Here is a 15,578-nt window from a genome sequence, read left to right on the forward strand (position 1 = left end):
AGATTTTTATTTTATATACATTTTTTTTAGCGACTGCAAATAAAGGAGGTTCAACATGTATATATGTCTGTAACATTGGTAGAACTGAATTACATTTGAGTAATGTTAATCTATTAAGGCTTCCAAACGCGAGTGCTGAAATTATTTATATATAATAATCATTATTATTGTTATTCCATTAATAAATACAAGAAAATTTAGTGCCGCTTTTCGGGGTTTGAACCCGGAATAATCTGTTCAGATATCGCTCTGTAACCACTGAGCTACCTCGTCTTGTAGTATTTCTATAAGCAGATTGATGAATAAAAAATTACTTGGAAGTATAATTTCATCACTATTTTATTTAAGGACAGTAATACAAAAATCAGTCAAATCTACATTTTCACTTTGGACAATCTTCTTTCTGTACACATTTGCCGCTGATGGTGTCTCTGACGGTTGGAGGGTCGCAATAGCAAGCTGAATAATCACAGAGTTTCCCCCTTTCGTCTGCTACAGGGTCTGGATTATCACAAGTTGCTTCTGGAGTCAAATAACCACATCCAGTGGTATACGCGTGTGTACCGACCTCACACTCTCTGTGGCCTGTAAATTAGAAAATATATTAGAGTTTTATCTAGTTGTCAGAAAAATGGGATACATGATATTAAGTAATGAGTGCTTTAAACGCCTTTTTAGGAATCCACACGAATATAATTTTTCTGCCCAAATTGATTCTTGGTGGTAGGGCGGTTTGAAGGGTGAGTGAGCCAGTGTAACTACATCTTAGTTCCCAAGGTTGTTGGCACATTGATGATGTAAAGAATAGTTAATATTTCATACAGCTTCATTGTCTATGGGTGGTGACCACTTACCATCAGGTGGCCCATATGCTCGTCCGCCACCAACCTATACCATAAAAAAAAACTTGAGCCTTGGACCTCGTGCAATGCAATGCTTATCATTTGATTAATAATAGACATATAAATGAATATTTAGGGGTGTACAATTAGGTGTGTATTATGATAACAAAGAACATCCTCATTGGTGTAATTGATAGTATGAGTGTCCGTCCATTGGTCGAAATTAATTGCTAATAAAAAAATAATATAAATTAACTCGAAAAACAGGAAAAATGTGGCTCAGCAAGAAATTACCTTGTCATGGTTGCCAATTACAGTAAAAATAACCAAAGACATGTACATACACATGCGCTTTTTTATTGTTAAGTTGGTCTATCTCTTCATATTATATAAAAAACCTTAGCTTTTGCACTCTTCAAATATATTTTAACAATACCAAATTCACGCTCCGTATAAACTAAGGCTAGTTACTAGGACTTGAGTTAAAATTCCAAATCTATTTGGACAGAAAAAAACTCTATAATTTGCTATTGTGCTCACTCATGATTCCCACTGTGTGTGCGTAGATATTTGATGTAATATTTACATTGTTATAATTACTAACTGTGCTTATGATCAAACTAAGACTTCATTTATTATTCATTTTAATTCAAATATAATATGTTCTATTATATTTAGTTTCTAGTTCAGAATAGTTTGTCAGAACACACCTTATCCATTATTCAAAGATTAGTAAGGCTGTTCACACTATTAAAAGTTGTTATAGAGGATAAAGCATTTATTTTTTCATTATAGTAATTACATATTGTAAGCAAAAATTTTAAGTAAGTATATATATATATGCAATATATATATATATATATATTGCATTTTTTTAAACATAATATAACATAAAAGGAATTATTTTTAACAAATTTAAATGCCATCTTTTAATTAGACATAAATTTTGATTTAAGTAACACAATCAATCACCTACTTATGAAACTTATTTAAGAAATTGATAAATGGTAATAAATCGAACGTATCCATAACAAAATGTATCGTTAAAACTCAACTTAAACAATAAACTAATATTTTAATGTTCGTTTGAACGACACAATTTATAGGTCTTAGATATGCGTAAGATTACCTACTTATTGGGTACGGCTTAAAAGCACGAGACAGAACAAAAATGCTTAATGAAATTTACCACATATGGTCTTTTGGGAATATGCTTTAATAAACCATTGATGAGAAGAAATCACCAGTACGTAATAGATCGTATTACTATATATATTTAAACCAATGCGCCAATATTGGGAAATAAGATCCTATGTCCCATGATCTTGGAATTCCAACCTTCCAACATTTGCGACAAAAAAATAGCAAGACAAAGTCATGTTTGTAATATGCCTAAACAACAATTACATAGATTATTAATCACATTCAAGTCAACAATATAATATAGACCACTTGTTTATTATTCCATTTTAGTACTTATGATTTGAAACTTAGAGTTGATTATTAATTAAGGGAAATTCGGGGTCAAGATCAGAACTCATTTCAAATGTCAAGGTTCCGATTTCTGTTAGTAACTTGGACTTATCTTTTATATTTACAAACTAATTTGTCCAACTTGGTTTAAGTACTAATCATGAATTCTTGATTCATAATTTTACTAAAACGAAGGGCATAGACAACACTCTCTATTATCTGTATTGACTACGAAAATACTACAAAACGTTCGTATATGTATTCAAATCAATAAAATATAAGTTTTGTCTCTGATTACACTAAGTGGTTTTCAAGTGAATACAGCTATTTGTAAGATACCAAAACCAAAATAAATATTTATTTTTGTCTGTTCGTCTGGTGGTAATATTGATAGCGACTAAAAATTACAAAAACAGATAACAGTATTATTTTGACGGGTAGTCTCTAGAGTACCATTTAGTTTTTCTTTCATCAAAATCGACTAAGCCCATCAATTTGAAAGAAATTAGGAAATCCTTATAAAAAAAAATAGATTCCCATACAAGCTTTGATGCTCGATCCGCCGCCGTCTTCTATTGGACTATGACAGTCTAATAGAAGCAGGCCACAGCCATGGTGATTTTCTGCGGAGCATCATCAGCACGATTCTTCGAATGAACGAAATTATACTAAGCAGATATTTTTATGTTAAATAAATCAATCTAAATATACTTTCTTAAATAGGCTATCAGGTGAAAGCACTAATGAATTATTATTTTCCAGATTATATGTAAACCTAATCTTTGCCCGCGGCTTCTTTCGCGTTTCAGATATTAAAAGTACATATATCACTCCTTAACATTTTTTTTATGAGGTGGCAAACGAGGATCTGATGGAAAGTGACTACCACCGCCGATGGACATCTGCAACACCAGGGGGTTTGCAGGTGCGTTGCCGGCCTTTAAAAAAGGAGTACGCTCTTTTCTTGAGGGTTCCCATGTCGTATCGGTTCGAAAAAAGCGCCGCGAAAGCTCCACAAAGTGGTTGATTCAAGCTTGCTTCATTTAATTTAAAATTTTATCAAAGTAAATGGGCATAAAATATAACAGACATAGATACTTTCTCATTTATAATAGTAAAATATAAGTTAAATATTTAATTATGATTATACGCATTAATGTAATAGGGAGCTCAAAATAAACTAGGAAGAGGATAATATCAAATATTCTCTGAAAAATAACGTAAATGAGGAAGAAATGATCAACAATGTAATAGTTCGAGTTTGATATGTGGTCGATTGAGTTGAAATATGGCATTGTGATAGCGAGAACCGAGATGGCCCAGTGGCCAGTTTGACTAATGATTGAGGGATCATACTCAGGCAAGCACCACTATATATATATATATATATATATATATATATATATATATATATATATATATATATATATATAATACATCTCGTGCTCGTCGGTGAAGGAAAACATAGTGAGGAATACTGCATGTGTATAATTTCAATGAAATTCGGCCACATGTGTATTGCCTAACCCGCTTTGGAACAGCGTAGGAATAGGAATTTGCCCAGCAGTGGGAAATTTACAGGCTGTTAATGTATTGTAATAGTGTGATTCCTGGGGAGGTGCGCTACATTTTTGTTTCACCCTTCAAGGGAGAAAATTTGGAGAAACGGTTCGTAATGGGTGAACTTTTATCTATTTCGCGGGTAAAACCGCAGTTCCAGCTAGTTTATTAACAAGCACTCAAACACTATTAAGATTATACATATATTATGACTGTATATAATTATGTACGTATATGTTTGTCGTTATCAACGGATAAATAATGTATGTACTTGTTATGGAAACAATATTAAGATAAGTAATTTATTTATATTTATGCCAGTAAATACTAGCAATGTGTTGCGACTTCACACACGAAAATGAAATATAAATTTTTTTGGACACCTGTGGGAACCACTCATTATTTACTCAGGCTTTGTATTTTTATAAAACCTACTAAACTAATTAACTGAGTTGCTACGAATATCTAACACATTTTATGGAACAGGAATCCTGAGGGGTCATCGAACCCTACTTTAAGAAACCCAGGTTTAATAATCATTTGAATTACTTGTTTTTTCTTATAGATCGGCTATATGTTTATAAAAAATCATCACTTTTAAAACACATATAGACGACAAACATTTCAAAATTAAATGTCAAAAATTAAAATCAAAATAAATTTTATTCAAGTAGGCTTTTACAAACACTTTTGAATCGTCATTAAACAATTAAGCGAAGCTACCACCGGTTCGAAAGAACCGGTAAGAAACTCAGTGGTTACTCTTTTTCAGTCATATTAGTTAAATACATATATGTAAGTAATGTATCCTGCCTAGAAGTCAACAGTTATTACTTCCACACTTTTTTAACGTCTATTAATGTAACTTTTTGATCATAACAAAGTTACAAGTTATCTTTAGTTATATTTTTTAATAATTCTTTATTGTTTTGCAAGTATCATACGATTAAACTATGAGATTACTATGTTTTCCATTTTTTTATGGTATAGGTTGGCGGCCGAGCATATGGGCCACCTGATGGTAAGTGGTCACCATCACCCATAGACAATGACGCTGTAAGAAATACTAACTATTCCTTACATCGTCAATATGCCACCAACCTTGGAAACTAAGATGTTATGTCCCTTGTGCCTGTAGTTACACTGGCTCACTCACCCTTCAAACCGGAACACAACAATACTGAGTACTGTTATTTGGCGGTAGAAGAACTGATAAGTGGGTGATACCTACCCAGACGGGCTAGCTCAAAGCCATACCACCAAGTGCATGTATCGCCTTATTAAAATTATAAACATCAAAACACGGAGAAAATTTCTTAACAGAAATGACAATTTTTTAACAAAAAAACTCAGTAGGTTTTCATTAAGATTTGAAACTTATACATCGGCATCTGCAGTAGATACTCTTTACTTCATAACCTTATTTAAGACTAGCCGAACTTGTTATGCTCGGGTTTATCCATACGAAATTATAAAACACAAACTTCTAACCCCTTTTAGAGGTGGAGTTTCGTAAAGTCTTATTACACACCAGTCTACACCATATAAAGAACCTACCCGCTAAATTTCAAGTTTGTAAGTATTTTAGTTTCTGAGATCCATTGATTAATCGGTGAATGATATTTTTTTTTAATAAATATGACACAACATCTCATACATCACTCTGATCCCAATGTATGTAGCTAAAGAACTTGTGTTATGGAAAATCAGAAGTAACGACGGACGCTACTTGGTGGTAGGGCTTTGTGCAAGCCCGTCTGTGTAGTCACCACCCACTCAACAGTTATTCTACCGCCAAATAACAGTACTCAGTACTGTTGTGTTTCGGTTTGAAGGGTGAGTGAGCCAGTGTAACTATAGGCACAAGGACCATGACATCTTAAATCCCAAGGTCAGTGGCACATTGACGATGCAAGGAATTGTTAATATTACGTACAGCGTCATAGTCTATGGGTGATGGTGATCACTTACTATCAGGTGGTCCATATGCTCGTCCGCCAACCTATTCCATAAAAAAAAAGATATCCGTACTAGAAAAATTAAACATATAAAAGTGCTATTGATATAGATAAAGAAGTTACTCCTTAAAGACAAGAAAGAATTTAAAAAAAAAATTGTATTAATTACATAGATACAGGCTAATAATAGTTAAATTAATCATTTCACGAATTAGAATACAGGCAGAATATTCTCGTTACTTATTTTCTAAAAACAAGAGCCTAGTTACAATGACTTATGTAAATACAAGAATCTATATTTATAGTAGAAATGTGAAAGTAACGGTAGATGAAATTTGGTATAAAACAAACTTGAATTCCAAGAAAACACATTACTTTTTTTGCGTAACATATAACCAGCACCCTAAAACGTGAACGAATCCGCGGGCGATTACTAGTATACATTAATGAATACTAAGCTTTTATATAATGACGATCTCAATGGTCGAGTGGTGTTTACACCGGTTTTCATGTGTACGCCACTCCGAGGTCCCGGGTTCGTTTCTCGGCCGCTTCAATGTAGATTATCATTACTTTTCTGTGTTGTCTTGGGTCTGGGTGTTTGTGTTACCGTCGTTACTTCTGATTTTCAATAACAGAAGTGCTTTAGCTACTTACATTGGGATCAGAGTAATGTATGGGATGATGTCTCATATATACATCACCAACATACATTAAATCAAATCAATTTTATTTAAGTAAACTTCAAAAGTAAGCGTTTTTGAATCGTCAATGATTAAATACTACCACCGTTTCAGAAAGCAGCTTCTAGCGAAAAGAAACGGCAAGAAACTCGCATAGTTGCTCTTTTCAAATAAACAGTTTTACAATGCTGTTATTTACAGTAATTAGTGTCCTATGGTGGAACCCGAGCCTAACTCCAGGCGTTTCTTTCTAAAAAGTACTATTTTAATGAATAATATGATTTATTTATTAATTTAGTCTTAATAATCTTTTTTAAATTTTGATAATGGTAAATTGATTATATTTTCCGGTATCTTATTATATGCGTATACCATTGCCCAAAAACGTTCTATTTACTATTTTTATAATACCGGAAACTGGGGGTTACAAATTACTTATGGACATTCCATATCGTATATTGCAACCACAAGAGGACATAAGCCAAATAAACATTGTTTGACATTGTTTTGACGCGATTTCATTGGTCGAGAACTTAAATAATCTATTGTAAGGATTGTCATCCGTACCACACCAGCCTATCCGCTACAGGCTATATAAGGTATGCGATTCCAAGACTAGGGCCCACTTATCAGCTCGCGCTGGACGGTCGTCATGCTGTCGGCACGTTAGATAATTAGTATTTCGCTTATTGTTATTATTGTCAGCCACTTAATGTAATAAAAGTTATTGTTGAATTTTTTATTTTGATAAAACATAAAATAAGTGTGTTTTGTCGGTAGATTGTTTTTTTTTTTTTAATAAATTACCACTAATGTGTCTTATACTATGATTAATTATGGATTTTCAAAAAAAATTTGGTCGGCTATAAGTCGTTAAGTGGAAAAGTCTGTATTGTATTAATCAACAGCTGTGTATCAACAGCGCAGTATAGCTGATCAATCGCATGAAATTCGTATCAGGTTTTCCATTGAAATTGTTTTTTTTTATTGCATTTGTTGGCTGACGAGCATATACCACCATGATAAGGTCACCACCCACAGACAATGGCGCTATATAACCATTTCTTAAATCGCTAATGTGCCACCAGTTTTTGGAACTAAGATGTAACGTCCCTTGTGCCTGTAGATACACTAGTTCACTCACCTTTAAAATCAGAATACAACAATAGTGAGTTAAAATAACAATAATAAATAAACAACTTAAAACCAATAATTCGTTTGTCGTAGAGTTTTTTTTTTTAATGGATACAACGACAAGGTATATATAGACTAGCTTAGCCTTTTTTTCATTCGTATTTTAAAATAAAAAGGTCATATAAACTTAACAAAATCTAAAGTTATTGTATGATTTATTACCAATGTATTACGGCCGAATTTACACCAAAGACCACGAGTATTTTTTTATTGTATTGTTATCTTCGGATCTCCACAAACACGTCGCCTTTGCGGTTTATTATTTATATTCTTTAATTTATCTTGGTTATTTTAGTGCCTACATGTTTTTATAATGAGACAGCCTCACGATTCAAGTCTCAAGATTGTTTATTGTTGTTGATCGATTCCAGATGACATTATTACTCGGAATTTTGAAGTGTTACTTGTGATCCTGGACTCAGTCAATCGGGATAGTATCAGGACTAGTCTGTTTATTATCCAATTATCTTTAATAATGATTAGTACTTTTGGTCTGTAAACTATTATTTAATATATGAAAGTCGATTTATATGGGTACCCATTTTTTCGGTCTGGCTCTTAACCTTGAGGGTACATGATCTTGTATTTAAAATCCAGCCGATTACATACATTATAGTCATACGAAATTGGGATGAACTTCATTTCAAATGTCAACAATCGAATACACAAAAAGTTAACAACAATCTGAATTGTTGTAATATGATACTAAACAAATAAATACTTAGAGAGAAAAACTTCAGTGACAATTTTTAGAGTAAATACTTTTCTTGTCGATTCTTCTCAACAAAAATTCAAATACAGAACCGGTTGTCAATATGTTTTTTATTTAAAAAAAAAAGGAAAAATAAAGTTAATTTTAATAAGTACTTACATCTTCCCATCACATATATACACCCTCGAGGATACAAGGAGGTCTCCGCCAGAGATAATCCGACAACTGCCAAAACACACAAGATCACAATAGATTTCATTTTAAGATAATGTTTATTTAATTGACCGTATTATACGCTGGTTCGAAGATATTTAAGACGATTCGTTGGACGTTTGACTTTAAATAGCCTTTATGATTGCATCATATAGATGTTGTTTTATCTTTATATATACATACAATATGTTTATATTGTATGTCTGTTTGTATTATAGATTGAGGATAATTTTGATACCGGTTATTTCAAGTTCGCGTGGTTTAAATATAGATTTTAATACTACTTACTTTATCCGGCTCGGAACGTAGATTTGTATTTTTTTTTGTAATGAATTGAAGGGTGTGTGAGCCAGTGACAAGGGACATAACACCTTAGTTCCCAGGGTTGAAGGGATGGTAAATATTTCTTATAGCAACATTGTCTATGAGCGGTGGTGACTACTTACCATCAGGTAGCCCACAATATGCTCGTCCGCTATGCCATAAAACGATAAAAATCCAAACTATTTATAATATATTATAATGTATTTTTATACGTTTAACTTTAATTAATGCACCATAAAACGGGCTTCAATTTATCCATTTTTATTGACTGACCGTATCAGGAAATATACTTGTTCCGTGCCATTGTAACTGCAGGCTCGAGAGATGTTTAATTTTAGTTAGTAGAGCTTTGATTATTAGAAAATAGTTAATATTTCTTAGCGTTCAAACAATAGTCTCAGCATTATCGTTATAACTGTAAACCACTGTCGATAAATAAATCGACGGTATTTGTTATAGATATTTACATTTTAAAATAAGCATAATATAGTATACATTTTATGCATGTAATAAAATTTGAGTCTCTATTTATAATATTTAAATAAGCGTTGTTTACTAAACGCATATGTATGTATGCACGGTACATATACCACAATAACAATATGTCTGTTTGCTCCGACTAATCTCTGGAACGAATGGACCGATTTTGACGGGACTTTGAAAGGCAGATAGCTAATGTAATAAAGAGTAACGCAGGCTACTTTCATTTTAGAATTATATATAAAGTCACTCTGCAATGTCCAGCCTTCGCGCATACCGCCACTCTACTGTTACTTCTGGTCCTTTCCAGCAACGATAAATATAAAAATTGCCTATTACAGAATTGATTTAGAGGCGAAGTCACAGGCACAGCTATTACAAAATAAAATTGAATTAAAACCAAAGATACTGATTTCATTTATTGTATATTCGACAGTATTAGATTAATTGAAATTCTCTTGTACGAAATATCAGGATTTCAATTGAAATAAACGCTATGATGAAATTTCGCTGGCTGTCTTTCTGTCCGTCATGGTTTACTTTCAACGTAATTACTTATAATAAACGGAAATTCCGTTATTGTTATGGCCCTAGTTATGTTATGAGAAATTATTATTACATATATTTTGATATTTATTATATAACGGGTGTTTGATATATTTGTATTAATAAGATCTTTCAAATATATATACATATGTCGTAACGTCAAAAAGTTTAATTAGGATTTATTTACTTTCTTATCGTACAGCCTGGTGACGTGAGTATGGCGTAGAACACATTACAACAGCCCACTGCCACTTCAGCTTGCTGATTCTCCGAGCTATATCCGTTACTTTGGTTCTCTCCCGGATAACCTCATTTCTGATTTTACCCGCGAGAGAGACACCTAACATAGCTCGCACCATCACCCGCTGCACGACCATTAATTTCTTAACTAGCCTCACCGTCAGTGTCCACGTCTTGCCACCATACGTCATCACCGTAGTATATATTACGGTGATGACGTATTCATCATCATATCTGTCGTAGGACCGATGGCCGCTGAAGCAAAAGAGTCCTAGAGTGGAGACCGCGTCTCGGAAAGCGTAATGTAGGACGATCTTCGATCCGCTGGTCCGACGACATTCTCAGGATCGCCGGTAGAAGCTGGATGAGGGAGACTGAGGAGCGAGCAGTGGTCTGATGATGGTGATGACATGACACCGAAAAAAGGGTTTTTTGTAAGAATATCGAAGGAAAATATATTACGAATGTGAACAACTAGACTTATATTTTGAACACCATCTTGTCTGATAACGAGCTGATGCTTGAACTCCTCGTTATATATAATAAAAACATGGCTGAAATAGGGCGATTTGCAAACATACGCTGTACTAATGATTGTATAGTCAGAGTAAGTCTTATTACCTTTTGAATCTAAACATCAAATCATTGCGACGCAATATGTCATTCTCGATCGGTAGAGCAGATTATTGCTCATACTGAGCACTTGAAAATAGATCTTAAGGTGTCGAACCTTTTCTTTACCCCAACTGTATATATTGTTACTTGAAGGCGTTCGATTATTATAAACTGGCAAACCTGCTTCGCATGGGTGCAATGCTTATAGATACACTACAGTTTTGTCTTGTTTCTTTACTATATTGTCCATTATATACAAAAACGTTCCTCTCCAATCACTCTATCTGTAAAAATGTTTCCAAATCCGTTTCGTAATTTGCAAGATCTAAGCATACATATTCTGTACTCATACTCATCTCTTGACTTCCTCACGTCACGCTTTTAACTTTTTTATAATAAAATTAAATTATTTCTGTTATTATCATGAGTATTATTATAATCAAAGATATAATCTCGTTGCTTGCCATAGCCGACGTTATTAATTAGTGGTAGGTTCAATATTGTTAGGTATTATTAATTTTATGTTCACGCTTGTAGCTACAAATAAAGAATTACATTAGTTTCCTATTGTTACTGAACTTGAAATCTCGAGAAACGATTTTATATATTACTAGCTAACGTTCAATATTACTAGGGTGCATTACTACAGAATTTGTTTATTTACGACATCACATTACAAACTTTATAATTATCAGTGTTTCTTTACTATGTTGTCTATGATTCATATACAAAAATCTTCCTCTCGAATCACTCTATCTAATAAAAATCCGCATCAAAATCCGCTGAGTAGTTTTAAAGATTCAAGCTTACAAAAGGACATAGGATCAGAGAAAGCCACTTTGTTTTATACAACGTAGTGATAGTAACATTATTTATTTGGTGGTATTCATCATAATTGTATCCTATTGTCAACACCAATACTGGTGTGCAGGTTGACTGAGCCATTGTAGCTACAGGTATAAGGGACATCTAAGTTTCCAAGGTAGGTGTCGCATGGTTTATGAAGCGTTAATATTTTTACTATTGCAATGTCTAAGGGCAATGTTTTCACAGATAGTTTGACCATTTGTTCGTCTGATGACCTATTTAAAAAAGGAATCTAAACTACAATGCTTGGAATGTCTATCCACCTAGAAATAATAGCAGTAGACGAATAGATGTGGCATCTGTACCAATTAATGCAGGGAAAGTTTTAGTGGCAAGCGTTGTCACTACACAACTATCACAACAAAGCCTTTAATTCCTTAAGTTTATCAAAGACTGGTACGAAATATCCTCTGATTATGATGGTGTGACTTACGTCTTTCTATACACTGACTAATTTATCAACAAATCGTTTTTCAAATTAAGCATTAGTTCCTTAGTCGTTAGTAACATGCCTAAGATAATTATTCAAGGTCAAATAATATCGAGCACAAAATTCAAACGTTGGTTAAATAAGCATGTCAATTCCTGCTTAAACAGACCAAAAAGTTTCCATTTGAAACAATTACATGAAAGGGCGTGGTATATCATTTCAGTTTATGGATCGGATGGTTTTTTTATGTTATAGAGAGCAAACAAGCAGGAGGCTTATCTGATGGAAAGTAATTATAAAATTATATATTAAATTATAATTTTATTTAGATGATAAAAAAGCGTGGAGTTAATACCTGTTGACTTCCAAGCAGGATATATTAATTTAAATAATTGTATTTAATTAACATGACGTTCTATTTTTTAAATTTTTAACCGACTTCAAAAAAAGGAGGAGGTTCTCAATTCGTCGGGGCCTTTTTTTTAATTTTTTATGTATGTTACCGAATTACTCGAAGTTGGCTGGGCCGATTTTGACAATTCTTTTTTTGTTTGAAAGGGCATGTTTTACAGGTGGTCCCATTGTCAGGAGATCAGGATCTGATGATGGGATCCTGGAGAAATCGAGGGAACTCCTCAAATTTTATAGGCACACCTATAGTGATTTCGGTTTTATTCAAAGTGCCTTGGTCATATGCTCACGAAAAGTGACATTTGATGAAGTAGAACTGATGATGAAGACCACAACTGGTAATCAGAACCTATTAGTAAGTAACTATTTTACGGGTTTAGTTCTATTTCTTTAAGATAGTCGTCAAGCAATTGATGTTAGTAAACTTGCCTATGATGAAGTCTAGCTGATGGTGGACTACCAGGAGAACACCTCAATGATTAACGGCATTGCATCGGGAAAAATGGTATTATCTAATTGGCGATGAGCAGTTAACATTAGGCTGTTTAGAGACGAAAGCCGAAATGTACTGAGTATAATAAAGTGAATGACAAACACTACCAATTGTAATTATAAATAACAAAACAACACTGAAAAGCAGTAAATAAATTTTTATAAATAAAAAAAAACCGCCTTCAAAAATGAACTAAAAAGAAAAAAATAATCTGTTACATCCATATCCAATTTACGACTTTTTAATCACCATTTGAAGTCGGTGCCAATAAAGTTAATAAATTCCTATATTGAAATCATTTAATTTGTATCGATAGTAAGGTTTGTCTAATGGTGTAATCTATACAACAAAAAAACGATTTAGTTTTTGTATGTATGTGTTATGTATTATGTACCTATATTAGCAATGTTGGCACCGACTTTGAGAGATGATTAAAAAGTCGTAAATTGGATATGGATGTAACAGATTATTTTTTTCTTTTTAGTTCATTTTTGAAGGCGGTTTTTTTTATTTATAAAAATTTATAAAAAAGAGTAACTACTGAGTTTCTTGCCGGTTCTTCTCGGTAGAATCTACTTTCCGAACCGGTGGTAGCTTCACTTAATTGTAAAATGACGATTCAAAAGTGCTTATAAAAGCCTACTTGAATAAAGTTTATTTTGATTTGTTAGACTTGTCTGCAACACCAGGAGGCTTATAGGTGCGTTGCCGGCCTTTAGGGAAGCAGTACGCTCGTTCCTTGAAGGTTCCCAAGTCGTATGGCTTCGGAAAAAGCGCTGGCGAAATATATCATTGTAGATTTTTGTGCCAGTACTTTCAGCTTCTCATTTTTTTGAGTTATTTATTATAAATAATTTGGTTTAATTTATTGAATATAATCTGTGGAACGTAATAGCAGCAGGTTGAAGCTTATGGTATTAACATTGCGTATAATATGTTTGACGGGGCGGAATGTTAAGTCTACTTTGCCAGAATATGTTTAAAGGTATTGCAAAATGAAGTAAGACTTTGGGGTGATGTACCTGACATTAACATGTAATACTTTGTTCTGGAGCCGAGATGGCCCGGTGGTTAGAACGCGTACATCTTAATCGATGATTTCGGGTTCAAGCCCAGGCAAGCACCACTATATACATATATGTGCTTAATTTGTGTTTATAATTCATCTCGTGCTCGGCGGTGAAAAAAAGTCGTGAGGAAACCTGCATGTGTCCAATTTGATCGAAATTCTGCCACATGTTCATTCCACCTACCGGCATTGGAACAGCGTGGTGGAATATATTCCAAACCCTTTTCTTAATGGGAGAGGAGGCCTTAGCCCAGCAGTGGGTAATTTACAGGCTGCTACTTTGTTCTGTAAAAGAGTAGCCCTTATACATAACCAAAAAACTTATCAAAATTTCATGCAATGTTTGGAGGAACAAAAAAATTATTAAGATTTACCATAGTTAATATTTATTACAGAGTTTATATCTATGACCATTTTCCATTAGCCAGTAGTCGATTTTCGAGTATGATTTACCAAAATAAATTAAAAAAAATAACCTTTATTATAAATTTAATTAAAATAAAATAGTTAACAGGTCAATATTTCCTCTCAAATCTCCAATGGTATTAATAGTATGGAAAGTTATTAATTGATTGTGTATTTATTGATACTTAATGTCACGTATATTATCTAAAGGTCTAGTGAGGTGAGATGCGATGGCAAAGTGGTTAGTACACGTGATTAGAACCGATGATAACGGGTTCAAATCTGAGCAAGTAACACTGATTGTAAAATTGCAAAATGATGGAATGTATATCGTAAAGAAACCTTCGGCTATCAAGTTCGCATAAAATTAATTGAAAATTATTTGCGAGTAATTGAATATAATAATATTCAAGTACATAGAAATATTTGCCCATTCGGGTTGGAATGTAGATTTTACTAAAGAAAGTACAGTACAGTACAATAATAGCCTATAAATTTCCTACTACTGAGCTAAGGCATCTTCTCCCTTTGAGGAGAATATTAAGAACATATTCTACCACGCTACTCCAATGCGGATTGGATTCACATGTGGCAGAATTTCTTTGAAATTAGACACATGCAGGTTTCCTCACGATGATTTCCTTCACCGCCGAGCTCGAGATGAATTTTAAGCACATGAAAGTTCAGTGGTGCCTGCCTGGGTTTGAACCCGCAATCATCGGTTAAGATGAACGCGTTCTTACCACTGGGCCATCTCGACTCTCTGCTACTAAGGAAAACCGACAAGAAATACAATTGTTACTTTATCAGCTATTTTCTTATAAATATATTTTATTTGATCAAACGAATTTAAAACAATTACTTATTTTTAAGGCTAGACAAATTAGTTATCCGAACGTGGGTGTTAATTATAAATTGATTTGATTACATACTAACAATTCTGCCAAAAATAGGTTATACTCGACGCATTCTTAAATACTAGTTGTCGCCTGCGGCTTTGCACGCGTTATAGAAGGTTGGTTGTTTATATGTTTGGCAAAAAGTTTTTTAGGGCTTTGGTTGT

At 33.3% G+C, this 15,578-nt stretch overlaps 1 protein-coding gene across 1 annotated transcript; it reads right to left on the reverse strand.

Moving 5' to 3' along the window:
* Window positions 1–321: 321 nt before the first annotated feature.
* LOC124539034 lies at window positions 322–8,748 on the reverse strand. The gene is made up of 2 exons (XM_047116343.1): window positions 8,582–8,748; window positions 322–585 (listed from the first exon to the last, which is right to left on the reverse strand). Exons 1-2 carry the CDS (start codon window positions 8,679–8,681, stop codon window positions 383–385), a joined length of 303 nt encoding a protein of 100 aa, XP_046972299.1. The 5' UTR covers window positions 8,682–8,748; the 3' UTR covers window positions 322–382.
* Between the last annotated feature and the right edge of the window lie 6,830 nt (window positions 8,749–15,578).

This window comes from Vanessa cardui, chromosome 21, assembly GCF_905220365.1.
Source record: "Vanessa cardui chromosome 21, ilVanCard2.1, whole genome shotgun sequence".
In the NCBI taxonomy this organism is placed as follows: domain Eukaryota; kingdom Metazoa; phylum Arthropoda; class Insecta; order Lepidoptera; family Nymphalidae; genus Vanessa; species Vanessa cardui.

Bases quoted from the DNA above. Each gene is read 5' to 3' on its own strand.
- LOC124539034 (XM_047116343.1), bottom strand. From the start codon at position 8,681: ATGAAATCTATTGTGATCTTGTGTGTTTTGGCAGTTGTCGGATTATCT. The intron at 586-8,581 runs GTAAGTACTTAT...TCTAATTTACAG, and splicing joins TATATATGTGATGGGAAGAT to GCCACAGAGAGTGTGAGGTC.